General features: G+C 42.2%; 2 protein-coding genes across 3 annotated transcripts; both read left to right on the top strand.

Annotated features, from left to right (window-relative positions):
• The first annotated feature begins 756 nt into the window (after positions 1-756).
• Positions 757-2,626, top strand: LOC108623549 (venom serine carboxypeptidase). The gene is made up of 2 exons (XM_018022124.2): positions 757-1,180; positions 1,315-2,626. The coding sequence occupies exons 1-2, from the start codon at positions 899-901 to the stop codon at positions 2,431-2,433; spliced, it is 1,401 nt and encodes a 466-aa protein (XP_017877613.1). The 5' UTR covers positions 757-898; the 3' UTR covers positions 2,434-2,626.
• A 177-nt stretch (positions 2,627-2,803) lies between these two features.
• On the top strand, positions 2,804-14,149 carry mlt (tubulin folding cofactor E like protein mlt). Of its 2 annotated transcripts, XM_018022130.2 has the most exons (6): positions 2,821-3,236; positions 9,607-10,629; positions 11,007-11,176; positions 11,478-11,586; positions 11,773-11,877; positions 12,118-14,149. In XM_018022130.2, the coding sequence occupies exons 2-6, from the start codon at positions 9,619-9,621 to the stop codon at positions 12,268-12,270; spliced, it is 1,548 nt and encodes a 515-aa protein (XP_017877619.1). In that variant the 5' UTR covers positions 2,821-3,236; positions 9,607-9,618; the 3' UTR covers positions 12,271-14,149. The 2 variants fall into 2 exon arrangements, with proteins under 2 accessions (XP_017877620.1, XP_017877619.1); XM_018022131.2 differs by lacking the exon at positions 11,773-11,877 and having other exon boundaries at positions 2,804-3,236.
• Positions 14,150-14,359: the final 210 nt, after the last annotated feature.

Below are 14,359 nucleotides of genomic sequence, written 5' to 3'. Positions count from 1 at the left end.
GTATTGAAACTGTACGAAAATCTAATGATTTGGAACGTATTTATTGGTAATAATTTTTTAGAGGATAAGTAATATTTTCTGTGTATATTTGAGTTTTGATATTTTTGTACTATTGAAATTAATTGTGCCTTTTTAAGTGTTCAATATTAACAAATTGAGATTAAGGATATAATAGAATTCTTTGAAGGATTTTTAGCTGTGCGAAAGAATTCAAGTAAATCACATCCTACGAGTATCTGTATGTATGTTATTACACATTACTATTATATATGTATAGATATACATACACGCATATAATTCGAAATTACGCTGTTCCCCTTGTAATAATTCTCATGCACTGTTATCTATTATTTGAATATATGTCTATAGTTTTAATAAAAACATATTTTGTACAAGTTATAAAACGATATTGTATATGTTCATCATACTGTGCATTTTTTCAATACTAATTAGGAAATTAATCGAACTATATATAATGTTAATTAATGTGAATGTTACATATATTGTTTTAAATGAACAAGATTAAATAAATGTGATAAAATTAATAAATAATTAATTTATGAGTTGTTCAGAAGGACTTTACACTCTACGTAGCTGTAAATTAAATAAACAATGCGAACCTACGACATATGCGATATTTGAAGAACATTCGCACGTTCAAATATGCCGCTAATTCGTTTGAGCTTATTTGTATTCGTCACGTTGGCAGCCCCGAAGCGCCGGCATATATAAAGATTTATTTTCTATTGAATCATCGTAGCAATCCATAGCAATCAACAATTGCGCCCTGATCTCGTACAGTCTCGTCGTCTCGTGCTGACCTTGGAACGTACAATTCGGTCGCAGTTAGTGTCATAGGATCCTTTCGATAAAAAGGGGGCGAGAAACCTGGAGTGCGATGAAGAAGCTTGTGTTATCTTTGCAAATATTAATCCTCGTATCAGTCGCGAGAGGATTTACAAATGTTTATCCAAAACCTAAGAATTTTCCCCTTAGCGATGGGGATGTTGGTTCGCCGCTTTTCTTGACACCCCTCATCGAAAGCGGAAAAATAGACGAGGCTCGTATCAAAGCCGCCGTACAGCACAAAGAAATGAACGATGTCAACAGTTATGCCGGTTATTTAACTGTGAACAAAGCGTACAATTCGAACATGTTCTTTTGGTTTTTCCCAGCTGTGGTAAGTCATTTGTTTAGACTCGTTTCTCATGCCCGTCGTTTCGTAATTTATCCCTTTGCCTAATGACTTCTTTACTTTACGATGAGATCTCAGTTAGGAATGAGATAGACTTATCGTTCTTTTTTTTTATACAGCATAATCCGAAGACTGACCCCGTAGTATTATGGCTACAAGGTGGTCCTGGAGCTTCATCAATGTATGGTTTGTTCATGGAGAATGGCCCGTTCTACGTAACTGTGAATAAAACACTGGCAATGCGTACATACTCATGGACCAAGTCTCACAATGTCTTGTATATTGATAATCCAGTTGGAACTGGATTCAGTTTTACTGAAGATGAAAAGGGCTATGCGATCAACGAGACAGACGTGGGAAGGGACGTTCATACGGCATTAGTTCAATTCTTCCAATTGTTCCCTGAACTTCAATCAAACGAGTTTTTCGTCACTGGCGAATCCTATGCTGGAAAATACGTGCCTGCCGTGTCTCACGCTATCAAAGATTATAATATCAAAGCGAAGACGAAGATCAATTTAAAGGGTTTAGCAATTGGAAATGGACTCACTGACCCAGAGAATCAATTGCTGTATGGTGATTATTTGTATCAATTAGGTATACTCGATTTGAACGGGAGAGACTTGTTTCATCAATACGAAGAGAAGGGCAGAAATTTGATCAAAGAGAAAAAGTATATCGAAGCCTTCAATCTGTTCGATGATCTACTGGACGGTGATCTGAACGGGTATCCGTCGTTGTTCGCAAATTTAACTGGGTTCAAGTATTACTTCAACTATTTGCATACTCAAGATACAAACGAATCCGACTACATGGTGGAGTGGCTTCAAAGAGCAGACGCTAGGAAAGCTATACACGTCGGCAATTGCACGTTCAACGTTGAATCTACCAAAGTCGAAGAACATCTGAAAGCTGACGTCATGCAGTCTTTGGCAATTCTTATATCAGATCTGACGCAGCACTACAGAGTTCTCATATACAATGGACAGCTGGACATTATTGTCGCATACCCCTTGACGGAGAATTATTTGCAAAAGCTGAAATGGTCTGGTGCTGATAAATATAAAACAGCTAAGAGAAAGAAATGGTACGTCGACAACGAATTAGCTGGCTATTCAAAGACCGTGGATAACTTGACGGACGTGTTGGTGAGAAATGCCGGACATATGGTTCCTGCCGATCAGCCCAAATGGGCTCTCGATCTCATCACTCGTTTTACAAGGAATAAAAACTTTTAGATATGATATCTCAAACGTCTATAACTTATCTTACAAGAAATGTGATAATTCCTATCATACTCAACAGATACCTTTATACTTAACATAGAACTACGTGAAATGTATCTTCAAAGAAATTGTGAAGAATACTTAATAGAAATAAAATATTAATGTTTAATTTTGTATTACAAGACGCAGTAAACTGTAAATCTAATTTTCTGTATAAATACAACTCGTGTTCCTTGATATTGATATTCTTATCGGGTCTTACAATTAACGCTCTCGCATATACGATGTCGCGTAAAACATTGCGACATTAGAATTAAATATTGTCAGCTGTATCCGTGATGCAATCTTTAGATATTTATTTAGTGTAGATTTAGCTTTGTAGTATACGGTACTGTTTTATAAAATTTGTCTATTGGCCGAGTATACGAGGCCACGTGATCGTGAACGAAGACACACGAATGCGCACCAGTCGATCTTGCATCGCGAGAAGAGTGGATCGAGCTCCCGCCACCACTGCCCACCACCGCCGTAACTGGCAGCGCGGCTCAGCTGTTTCTGTTTACTAAACAAAGGAGTCGGGAAATCAGTTCAACGGTGGACGGCGAGCGGGACACGTTCGTGTGTCCGTTGGCGACACCACTTCATTTTCTAACCCCTTTTTTTGACCAATCAACAAAACCGATCTCGCTTCATAGTAGCGGAGAAAAATCGCAAGTGCTAGTCCGACCAAGGTATTCCAGGGAGGTTCGCCGATCGTTGAACACCGGACACTCGAGAGACATCGGAGGACCGAAGCGAGAAACGACGAGAAAGCAGTGAGTAACATACAGACTTACGAAGGTATTCTTTCGGATTACGTACGACCTATCGTCGCGTCTGACATCCGGACGCAACGCCGCGATCCTTGACCCGATTCCCTCGCGATATTCTTGTACATCGTCTTAATTTTGCTACCGTTCAATCCTTCCAAACTTGCGCTCGATCGATCCATTTAACTTTCGACATAGAACGGACGGTTCCCTGTTCTCATATTATCTCGAAATATTCTACGCATCGACCACAGCATTTGCTGTCATCAGCTTTGCCTTATGACACGTACGAACGTTGAATCGTTGTTCATTGAGACACGTACGTTGCCCTTGTGTCAGAGGTGCGATTTAGAAAGGAGCAGGTAGAATGCGTACGTTTTAATACCGAATCGATCTGTTTCTTTGGAAACAATTCGACGTGCACGGTCACTCGATGATAGAGCAGACTTCGATTTTCAACGTCTTTTACTTACATAATATCTATCAGCTGTGCGCGAACGATAGTCTATCCTTCTAAGTAGCGCGTTTTGACAGCTGCTACGTATTGTTATACCTATTTACTGTCATCGTTGCGGTTGTCTCGAAACGGGATTCTCTATCTTTATAGCGTCCCTCAATCTAAAACTGGTTTTTAAGAATTCGCGATATGCATTGTTACCTGGCTTATCGACAGCACTAGCAGCAGTTCATTGCTGATAGATTATAGGTGTCGTTTGCGCGTAGTTTGTATTGTTCGTACATAAATCTGTCTCATACGTAGTAATAGATGTTCGTTAAGTTTTCGTAGGAGGTATTTAGCAAGTAAATAGACAATCAGACGCGATGATACAACGTAAAAGAAACCTGAACAAAGAAACGAATCATCAGAATTGCGTCGTTCCATGTCCACTAACTCCAAGGCCAGCACAATCGAAAGGAAACAGTAACACGTTAAACCGAAAGTGCAAAAGTGATCAATTATCGTCTCGGATAGAAATTGCACACCGTCCATTTAATAATTCCTAATTCCCCTTGGGAATTGCGGTTAACTATTTTTAATTTGCATTACGAAATCATATTAGATAGACCATGCGATGCGACGTTCCATCCAGTTTTCCTATCGTCGTGATAAATATTTTACTAGCGAGTCATTCATTTATTCGGTTTACGTGGAATGTTTAAAAGTCGAATCCGGCAGTAGCGCTTTCAATTGTGTACAGTAGGTGCAATTCGGTACCGAAAATAGTAGTACAAATAAATGAATAGGCAATGTGCTCGGTAAGCGTGATTATTTCATCATGAGCTTCTAAATGAACGGCTTCATACGTTATTCTAAAATATGAAACTGTGATTCTAATGAATCAAAGTTTATATGGTTTTTCAGATTCTAAACAAACTCGGAGAGTAATACGAACAAGTCTGTTTGAGTCACATTGTCGAACGTTCTGTAACAAGCGGGGAATCTCGTATATTGTTCTCGTTCCGAGGAAAGTGATTTCTCTACGTAACGAGCAATAGTTGCTCTTTTTTCTTCTGAACGAGGTTCGCTCGACAAGCACGGTTTGCGTAACGAGATTGATTTTCAAAATAGTACCAACGCTGCGTACAACGAGACCAGAGTTTCCGGGGAGAAACACAGCTCTACGTTCCAGGGTAACGATCGATCGATTTGCGAAACGGTTCGATCGTAGAGATCGGGAGAAACTGTTGTTAGTGTAATCGTGTTAAATCGCTGATCCGTGTATCGTCGCCGTCGATAGTACGGAAGGGAGAGGCCACGCGGTACCGACGAGACCGTTTGCGTGGCGAACGGTCCCATGTACTTTTCAGCTTTCACACACACGTGTCGATGTGTCGATACATAATCGCCGTTCACCGATGCGAGACATACTGCTCTTAAAAACCGAGAAACGAACGAACAATAGGTAGATCACGCACGGAGTTTCACGAAGTGTATGTATTCGAAATACACGTAAGAAATATTGAGGCACGTTCGCTTGATACATGCATCTGAGTTCTGCCGGAGAAAGGGAAGCAAAATCGGGGATTGTACTTATTAACGCATGCGGCGAAACTAAATACACATACTAAATATACGCTCCCGGTGTATAACGGTTACGAAACGTCAAGCAGAGTCTGTCGAGTAAATACTGGGTCACTCGGAGAGCAATTCTGTTTCACGCGTCCGTCCTAAAACGAGCGGTCTCAGGCGAGAGAGGTGGCATTGCTTTGCGATAAATGGTATCGACAATCAAATGTCCACGTGTCAGAGCGATCGCTCGACCGATACCTCGACTCGTTCGATGCAATAATAAATAATTGCATCGTTCCTCTTACGTAGCTTAGAAAGTTATCGTAGAACAGAAGGCAGGAGAGCCCGGGTGAAGGGGGTACACGTTCCTACTATAATTTTCCTGCGGTGATTTTCGATCAAATACCAGGAAATAACAAAAACGGATAAACGATACTTTCTAACCCGCGGCGAAATCAAACGAGCCTGTAATCATTCTTTTTAAAACGGTTCGCGTGAATTTCTTATCGCGTAAGGAGAACCGCGTTCGCTACGATTCCCAGGGTGATCGAGAAGATCGGCGACGATGGGATCTGCTTGGTCTTTGTATACGATGAGCAAACATGAAACTGGTAGATGGAAATATCGACGAAAGTCCGGTCTGGCGTGTGCTGCGCAAATGCTCTCCCGCCTCTCGGAATATTACTCGGTTACCCAAGGTTGCCGTTCGTTCTGCTCACGACCCGAGAGCATTATGCACGCGTATAGATGTATCAGCCACGCGCTCATAACTTAACTAAGTGTGCACCTATACGCGCGTAGTAAATCTGTCTACCCTGCGTACACAATGATATACGTGCATACTTAGGACAACGTTTCCCAACAGTTTCCTCTATCCTGTTAAATCGATTAATCGCGGCACGTGTCTGCAATTATCAATCGCCGTTTCGACGATAAAACGGAATGACCGAAGGTTACTCAATTTAGCGACTGATATAATAAAGCTAAAGTTAATCGTAGATGCTCGATGCCTGCTTGAACATCGACGGTCTAGACATTCAGCAAGTATTAATTAAGGATGTATTGGCTATACAGTCAATCCCAAAAGTTTATGCACTTTACAAACGCATTTTTTAAAATAAAATCAGACGTCGGAAGACCATTGCTAATAATAAACAACAACAACAAATTTTCGATTTTTCCGAGATTTTTCCAAGGGGTATCCCTTCAATTTCTTCCAAATTTTCGTTTTTTGCCAATAACTTCCAAACCGTTGGATATATGGGAAAATTGTATAGGACTTTTCTTGTAGAGGACGACGAGATCTACAATTTCTGTATAAAAGTTTCTTGCTAGCGCCAATAGTTAACGAGTTATTTGCAAAAAAACTGTTTTTTCGTTTTTCGTTAATAACTCGTAAACTATTGAAGCTAGCAAAAAACTTTTATACAGGAATTGTAGATCTCATCGTTCTCTACAAGAAAGGTCCTATGCAATTTTCCCGTATCTCCAAGGGTTTAGGAGTTATTGAGGAAAAACGAAATTTTTTCCAAAAGTTTGCCGTTTCGACGCTGGGATGGTCGAATTTTGCCAACATCAATAAAATGCCAAATAATCATACGTAACTCGTTAAATATCGAAGTTAGAAGGACAAGTTAGTGAAGTATGCTCTTTTCATGCAAATGAATTTTGGAACAGTTTTCTTAATGACAATCCGTAACCTATTAGTCTTGAATTTTTTAATTTTGTATTCCTTTTAACTTTTTACTATTTTTTTTTAATACCTTGAGTTTTTGACCGTGGCATTGACGACCGAGTAGATGAAACGATCGATTTGAGATTGAAATATCGAACGTCTGATGAACCATCTGCTAGATCTAGAAGTTCCTAACTGGATCGGTTTCCTCCCGATCGTACAGTTGATCTCATGAACAGTTCGCACGTAAAATCATCGGCCGAGGAGAAAGTAAGCGCATGCATAGTGTTCGCGCTTACCATTGTTATTCCGTTCCGATATTAGATCGGTTAACAAACATCGCAACCACGTGACGTAACCGAACATTGTATAACTTTCGTCGAGGACCGTTCTTCCCACTGCTATCTCGAGCTTATCAACGTTTACATACGCTTTTAACATTTTCCAGACTTCCAGATGAATTACTCCCGTCCTACGTTTCCGTCGACCCGGAAAGGAACCACCGTCCCTCGTCCGCTATCCGTTCACTAATTTCACCACCAGTGATGGCGAGTCGAGATCCACCGAGAATTCGCTTTTAAAACCTGCCCACTTGAACATATTCAAGATTTTCTCTTACCGCGTTCACAAGTTTTAAACTGATCGGTAATTATTAAACCTAAATGAAATCCGATAGCCAATGTACCCAACCGATGGCTTATCCAACGGTTAAGGTTGTATATAGCCATAAGATTTCTGTCAAAAGTTTAAAACATATAATAAAATGCATTGCATCTATGTTTTTTGAATTTTTATATATTGAAATAAAAATTCTGTCATTCGGCATAAGAATTCAAGATGCAATAATTTTTTTAATAGGCCCGCAAAACTTGTAAAATTTTGTACAGTGTTTTATTCAAAGTTTTTATTTAAGAGTTCATACAACCTTAATTGAAAGTAAGATGTACTGCGAGCAATTTTTATTTAATCTCCTATCCACGTATCAATTTATAATACGTTCTAATAACAGGGAATTCATTCGACTCGGTTTTGCATATGTTAATTGATGGACGTCATTATAACTGATGATTGAGCTGATACAGGCAATTATACTCGAGCCTCTTCGTTTGTTTCCTTCCAAATCTATTAATCGAGTCGACTGGCCGAGATTGAGAAACTCGTCGGATCGATTTTGAAGCGGCTCGAGCACGTCGCTAGTCTGGCTTACTATGCAGTAACACGGCACGGCGATTCTAGCGGGCTTCTCGATGCCAGACCCGTACCGGAGAAAGTTAATTTCGCATGGCCGTTGAACCGATATTGCGATTACGTAGGGGAACCCGAGGAGTATAATGCAACAATGACTATTATGTCGGTTCATTGCCGAGCGGATCGCGCGGACCTTTGTCTCCCCGTCCGATTTTCCACGGGGATGAAACCGTCGCGTTTCATACCCTTCCGCCGCAACCTGGTCAACGATGATCTTTTTTTATCGAGTGCGTTCGCCAGCTAAACGTTGTAGGATTGCCGTTGGAAAACTGCGCGTACGCTTCTATTGTACCATCGTTGCGTATATTCAATTTAGCTGATAAAGACTCATTGAAATTATTCTATTTGAACTCGAGCGTCCCTAAACATTATTTTATTAAAACAACTCATGATTTATCGTATGATTTCTTATTCGATTTATGATGCAATGGTGATGCGACGGAAAGGTGCGATACGAGACGCATGAAACGCGACTGAAAATGTTACATGTAAAATAGGAAGAACGCGGACTGGCTCGTCTCCAAGCGAGCCTCCCATAGACGCGTCTTTCTTTCGGCCGGTACGTGGAACCTTCGCCAAATTCACGCAACGTTTTTTCCTCCTACCGTCCCTCGTGCTCGCGATATTCTGTAATCGTCCTCGTCGCGGTTCATTGCACCCGTGTATACGCTTTTAATTCCTTTTTCCCCCGGACTTTTCCAATGAGAACTGCCGCATTCCATTCTTGCCTCCACGCTATCGCGTGACGCGTTAACTAATTGATTTGACATTAGGACAGTACGTATCTCGACGGAGCTTTCCGAGGGGCAATCGTAGTCTGTACTTGATGAAAGCCGTGTGTTTGGTAAAAGTCTGAGCAGATTAGATACCGGATGAACTCTCGCGTCATTCAACTCGCCACTGCGCGTTAATAGAGTATAAAATTGATAGACACGATGAGAACGAGTACGTCGTATCGAGGACGATCGTTCGGGCAAGCGGGAATAAGAGTAAATAGAGAATTCGCGTGGGCGAAGCTCATTCGGTCGCGGGTTCATTTCCCAGTGATGACAAGGGAACCAGTACCGGTTTTCCGTCGTGCGAAAAGAGAATGCTGCGACCTTAGCGGATATGGTCAGACCAGATATCCCTGTGTCTGACGCCGGCCTCGACTATCCACTGGTTTTTTTCCTATCCACGGCTGCTCCTTAACTTTCTTTCTTCCCTTTTTCCCTTCTTCCTTTTCTGGATGACAAAAGCCGTCTTATCCTCGCCCGGTTGATTCCTCTTTGTCTCCTCTTTAGAAGTTAGCTCGATAATGTTAATTGTTGACGTTTAATAATTAATAATTAGTATTTGATAATGAGAAATATAAAAATTTGATCGATTCATTGATGGATGTGTCATATTTGTCGAAATGTAGGGTAATAAAATAGCTTAAGGGTATCGATGGACGGTTTCAGAATGCAGTAAGTATGCCGTCGTTGCTGGAAGCGCTGGAGCTGAAGTACGGCGGTTCAACGACCGACTGCTCCCTCACGGACGAGGAGACAGAGACGAGCTCGCCGAAGGCCGCCCTCTCGGTCAGCATTTTCATACCGAAGAAATCACCCCGTCATACGGTACCCGCGCTGCTCGTGCTGCAGGACTGCGACATCGAGTCGGCCGGCAACGATGCCGAGAAACTCCGTAATAAATGCAAGAACGTCGAGGAGCTCGACCTCGCGCAGAATAAGCTGTCTCAATGGGCCGAGGTTTTCGGTATACTCCAACACATGCCGAAGATCAAGTTCGTGAACCTCAGCTTCAATTGTCTGGCCGAGGTGCTCGAAGTGAAACACGGTAGTTACGATCTGCTGAAGAATTTAGTACTGAACGGTACCAGAGTCACTTGGTCGACGGTACAAGGCCTGATACGTCTGCTCCGTAACTTGGAAGAGCTTCATCTGTCGTTGAATGAGTACAAAACGGTGGACGTGGATCATCAGAAGCCGGAGAACAGAAACTTATCCGTGAAAAAGCTTCATTTCACTGGGAACCCCGTCGAGGTGTGGAACGAGATCTCGAAGCTCGGTTACATGTTCCCGAATCTGGAGAGCCTCGTGTTAGCCGAGTGCCCGATAAGGTCGTTGGGCCTCGAGGACAACAGGAACTCGAACGAGACGGAAACCTGCCCGAAGACGACGGAGTCGGAGGATCACGTGAGCCAAGACAATGCGAACATGAACAATCTGGATGCCGAGGAGAACACGTCGGTCGATGAAAAAGGGAACAGAATATTCGCCGAGGGAAAGGTGAATTACGACAGGTCGGAGTCCGAGTCTGAGTCTAGCGGCACGACCATTAGGTCCTCCCACGATCCTTTCAGAAAACTTAGGTTCCTGAACGTGAACGGTACCCTCTTGTCCACATGGGACGACATCGAGAGACTGGCCAGGTTTCCAGCGCTGAAATCTCTCAGGATTCAGGGATGCCCTCTTTTCGAGGTAAACTTTCTGTTGCCTTAAAACGTTCGCTACGTTGAAACTCAAGACCGATCGAAGGAAACGAATGAAGAATCAGTGAGAACGCGAAACTGTTACGACAGCTTGATCTAGTATGCGCCACTTCGGTCTAGTTGGTTTTAGCTGTACCGAAGTAAATGCTGGCACTGAGTCAACCGGTCTGAACGGGCATAACATTAAAAACAAGATTCCTTCGTTCGCTAGACGATTTGCAATGCTGTAATTTTCAAAAAGGAAATCGTAGAACGATTGTCCGTTATAATCTGTTCAAGTTTTATTTCTCATCCCGTATCCATTATAATGAAAATAAAATCTAGGGAACGGCATTTCGATCATAATAGAGATTCGAATAATCACAGAGTCCTCGAGAGTATACGGAACACGAGAGGCGACAACTTTTAATCGCCCGACTGCCAAACGTCGAGACGTTGAACGGCGGTGGAGTGATATCCTCCCAGGAACGCGAGGACGCCGAGAGAGCCTTTATAAGATACTACATGGACAAACCGGAAGCAGACAGACCCGAAAGGTGAACAGTTTCTCACGATGACGCGACACTTCTTCTAGTTTTGTTTTCGTTCCTCGCTTCCCGTTTTTCCTTTTCTATTCTCTTCCTTCGATTTTTTATTTTCTGCGTTTCACAGTGCATAATCTTCGATCCGCTTCAATATTTATTATTCAATTCCTGTTTCCATCTTCGGTACCCGTTCCCTTTTCATCATCACTATTCTGGTTTGAACTAGAACCCATAAAGCTATTCTGGTTTCATGGTCATCGTTGTCGCCAGTGGAACGAACCTCCGCTTGACCCTGTTCCGTCTCCGTTTTCAGGTACTCCGAGCTGGTGGCTATTCACGGAAAGCTGGATCCTCTGGTACACGTCGATCTGACTCCCGAGAAGAGGGTCAAGGTGACGTTCACTTACGGGGACCTGATCGAGGTAAATTTATATCTCTCATCGACGAATTGCACGAATAATTAAATTCCGAAATATCCGGTCTCTCCAGTTTCATATCGTCCAGTTGTTCAGTAAGACGGACGAAATACAAAGAGGTGTCGCAAAATCGTGTGACTCCTACCGCGATCACACATACATATTTATATGTACGCATGTCGATGCTTGTAGGTGCGATCCATAGACGTGTACAGAACAGTTTTCGAGTTGAAAACCAAACTGGAAACAATGGTGAAAATCCCGGCGAACAGGATGAGACTATTTTACGTGGATCAGGTCAGCAGCCCTGTCAACTATCTTTGTTATCACGTCTTCTCTCTTATTTCCAGAACGTTTGGTTCCTCGAAAGACCTCATAAAAACGAAGAAATTATGACTTAAGGTTCCTCTCCCTTGTCCCGTGTCCCGACTCGCGAATGTCCCATTAAATTTCCATGTAACTACGGAGACGTAAATTAACATGCATCCGCGCATCCGCGATCCTTTGTCTCATCATCGATCTTCGCCCGTGTTCAAGGTGATGAAGGCGCAGTACGGACCAGAGGAGATGCTGTACCCGAACAAGCAGCTCTATCGGTACAACATCCGGAACGGCGACGAGATTATAATCGACAGCAAGCTGAATCGTTGCGCGTCGACGTCTTCGACCACGTCTTCCATTCGTTCCTGAAGGCGGTTCTTCAGCGAATCGTCGGACGATGCGAAACCTACCTGACGATAGTTGGGATCTGATCTCCATTTACGGGTCTAGAGATCAAGCTCTGATCTCGATCGTAGATCGGCCACGGAAGGAGACGTCCGGGATTTTCTTTTTTACATATAAAAACCGACTAAAATTGTTCTAGCGGTTATTTGTATCGATTCTTCGAGACGATGGACGGCGTAAAAGAGCATGATAGGAACTGGAGGATCGGTCGCGTTTACGCTTGATCAACGAATTTCGGATTTTTACTATACGTCGACGCTAAACGTTTCTTAAAAAATGGAAAATTCTCCCGCGAATCACATGCATACGAATACGACACTGTGTTTTTACGAGAAATTTCAATGGACGCGATGAGAATATGTTTCGCGACTCTTCGTCCGAGCTTCGCGTTAATAATTAGTGTAGATCGCAGACAAGTCGGAGAAGAGCGTGAAGATGACGTAAAGTACTTAGTTAAATAATATCCAATTTACAAGATTGTTTTTCAAGTAGTGAACGTTGCCTGTCGCTTCGGAACGTGGAAATTTATATCTTATTAGCGGCCCGATCGTAACATTTGACTGAGAAATCTGTAAACGAGGGAAAATCGTAATCGTACAGCTAAATATCGTATATTACGTAGAGGAAACAAAATTGGTGCGTTCGTTTACACGCAAAACACAATCTAAGAGGACGTTTACGTTTCATATGTTAACGTTTCGTAATGATAAGAGGACTCGACGAAGAGTAAAGACGATGGAGATACAAAAATTCCGTGACTGCAAAAGAGAATATAAACTATTTTTGTAGAACGCAGTTAGGGACAAATCATGGGGCAATGATAAAAATATACGGTATACGTACACTGTTACGTTTTGACTAATGAGAAAGTTCTTTAATCCGTGCAAAATAAGTGTAATACGTGGTTTTACGTAGCTTTTAGAAAATCGAGACGATTGTTTTTATATTTTTAAGCTTTATTGTCCAGTATAAAGAGACGAGCATTCATACTGTTCATTTCGTTTTAGAGAGACATTTTAAACATAAAACGATTCACGTTATATTTTTATGCATTTTTAATGTGTACTTAAGCTTCGCAGATATCGGTACGCGATACCGATCAATTAAGCGTCACTAACAACTGTAATATACGTCTCTAACTCTCGATACCATTTTAGTTGATAATTTACGATCGTCTTTCAGTGTATCTATTATTGCGTGGAACTTAAAGAAAGGAATACGAAGAGGTCGGTTGATACTCGCGTACAAGCGTACGTTGAAACAGTTTAGGTAAAAAAGGGAGAACGTGTTTCGACTTATTCCGCTTGCAGAGGAAGGACCTTGAAGAGTCAGTGGCTGCCTTTTATTAGCGTAACTCGAATACTTCTAACACTGCCCTTGTAAATACCATAAACGCGTATAACCGAATTCGTAGACTCTTCACGGTTGTGCGTTGACCCGTTTGTGTTCCGCTGCGATTCCGGCATTGGATGTTCCATTTAGAATTAAACGAAAATAAGCCGACGTGAGAGAGGCGAGGAATTTGTGAAGTAAAACAGAAACGGAAAAGCAAAGGTGCACGAATTGGGAACGGTCGGTCGACGCGTTTCTGAATAATCGAACCCGGCAACGCGAACGTTCTTTGATGTTGGATCTCAAGGTCGTCGACGATTTCACGGTGGCCGCGGCCACGTGTCCTCGTTTGATCGATGAACACGGCGAGAAACGTCCCTGAGAATCCATACCCTACATGTGTCTAGTCTCGGAAAAGGAAACAGCATTGTTCTCGTTTTATATAATACGATCCTTTTTTGTGCTGGCGCAAATGTGTACGTACTAACGAAATAAAAACCTTTATATGAGACGACCCGCGTTTCTCTACACGACGTCTGTTATTGTGAAACTGTCGAACAGAGTTTAGGAGGGTCTCGCACGATCGTTATCAACGGTTGAAAACGATTGCATTCACCGACCAATAAATTTGCTTGTCCCAGGAGATCAGCGTATAGGTCAAAGGTTGCTTTTAACGATCGAAAGTTCAATCGGCGGAGAAGAAATTTCGGTGAAGTCGTGG

This window comes from Ceratina calcarata, unplaced genomic scaffold (assembly GCF_001652005.2).
Source record: "Ceratina calcarata isolate Rehan_Ccalc_2016 unplaced genomic scaffold, ASM165200v1 scaffold272.2, whole genome shotgun sequence".
Taxonomy (NCBI): Eukaryota; Metazoa; Arthropoda; class Insecta; order Hymenoptera; family Apidae; genus Ceratina; species Ceratina calcarata.
Note: the sequence above shows the minus strand (reverse complement) of the source record. Positions and strands in the feature narration are given on the sequence as shown.

Bases quoted from the DNA above. Each gene is read 5' to 3' on its own strand.
- LOC108623549 (XM_018022124.2), top strand. From the start codon at position 899: ATGAAGAAGCTTGTGTTATCTTTGCAAATATTAATCCTCGTATCAGTC. The intron at 1,181-1,314 runs GTAAGTCATTTG...TTTTTTATACAG, and splicing joins TTTGGTTTTTCCCAGCTGTG to CATAATCCGAAGACTGACCC.
- mlt (XM_018022130.2), top strand. From the start codon at position 9,619: ATGCCGTCGTTGCTGGAAGCGCTGGAGCTGAAGTACGGCGGTTCAACG. The intron at 11,177-11,477 runs GTGAACAGTTTC...CTCCGTTTTCAG, and splicing joins GAAGCAGACAGACCCGAAAG to GTACTCCGAGCTGGTGGCTA. The intron at 11,587-11,772 runs GTAAATTTATAT...CGATGCTTGTAG, and splicing joins CTTACGGGGACCTGATCGAG to GTGCGATCCATAGACGTGTA.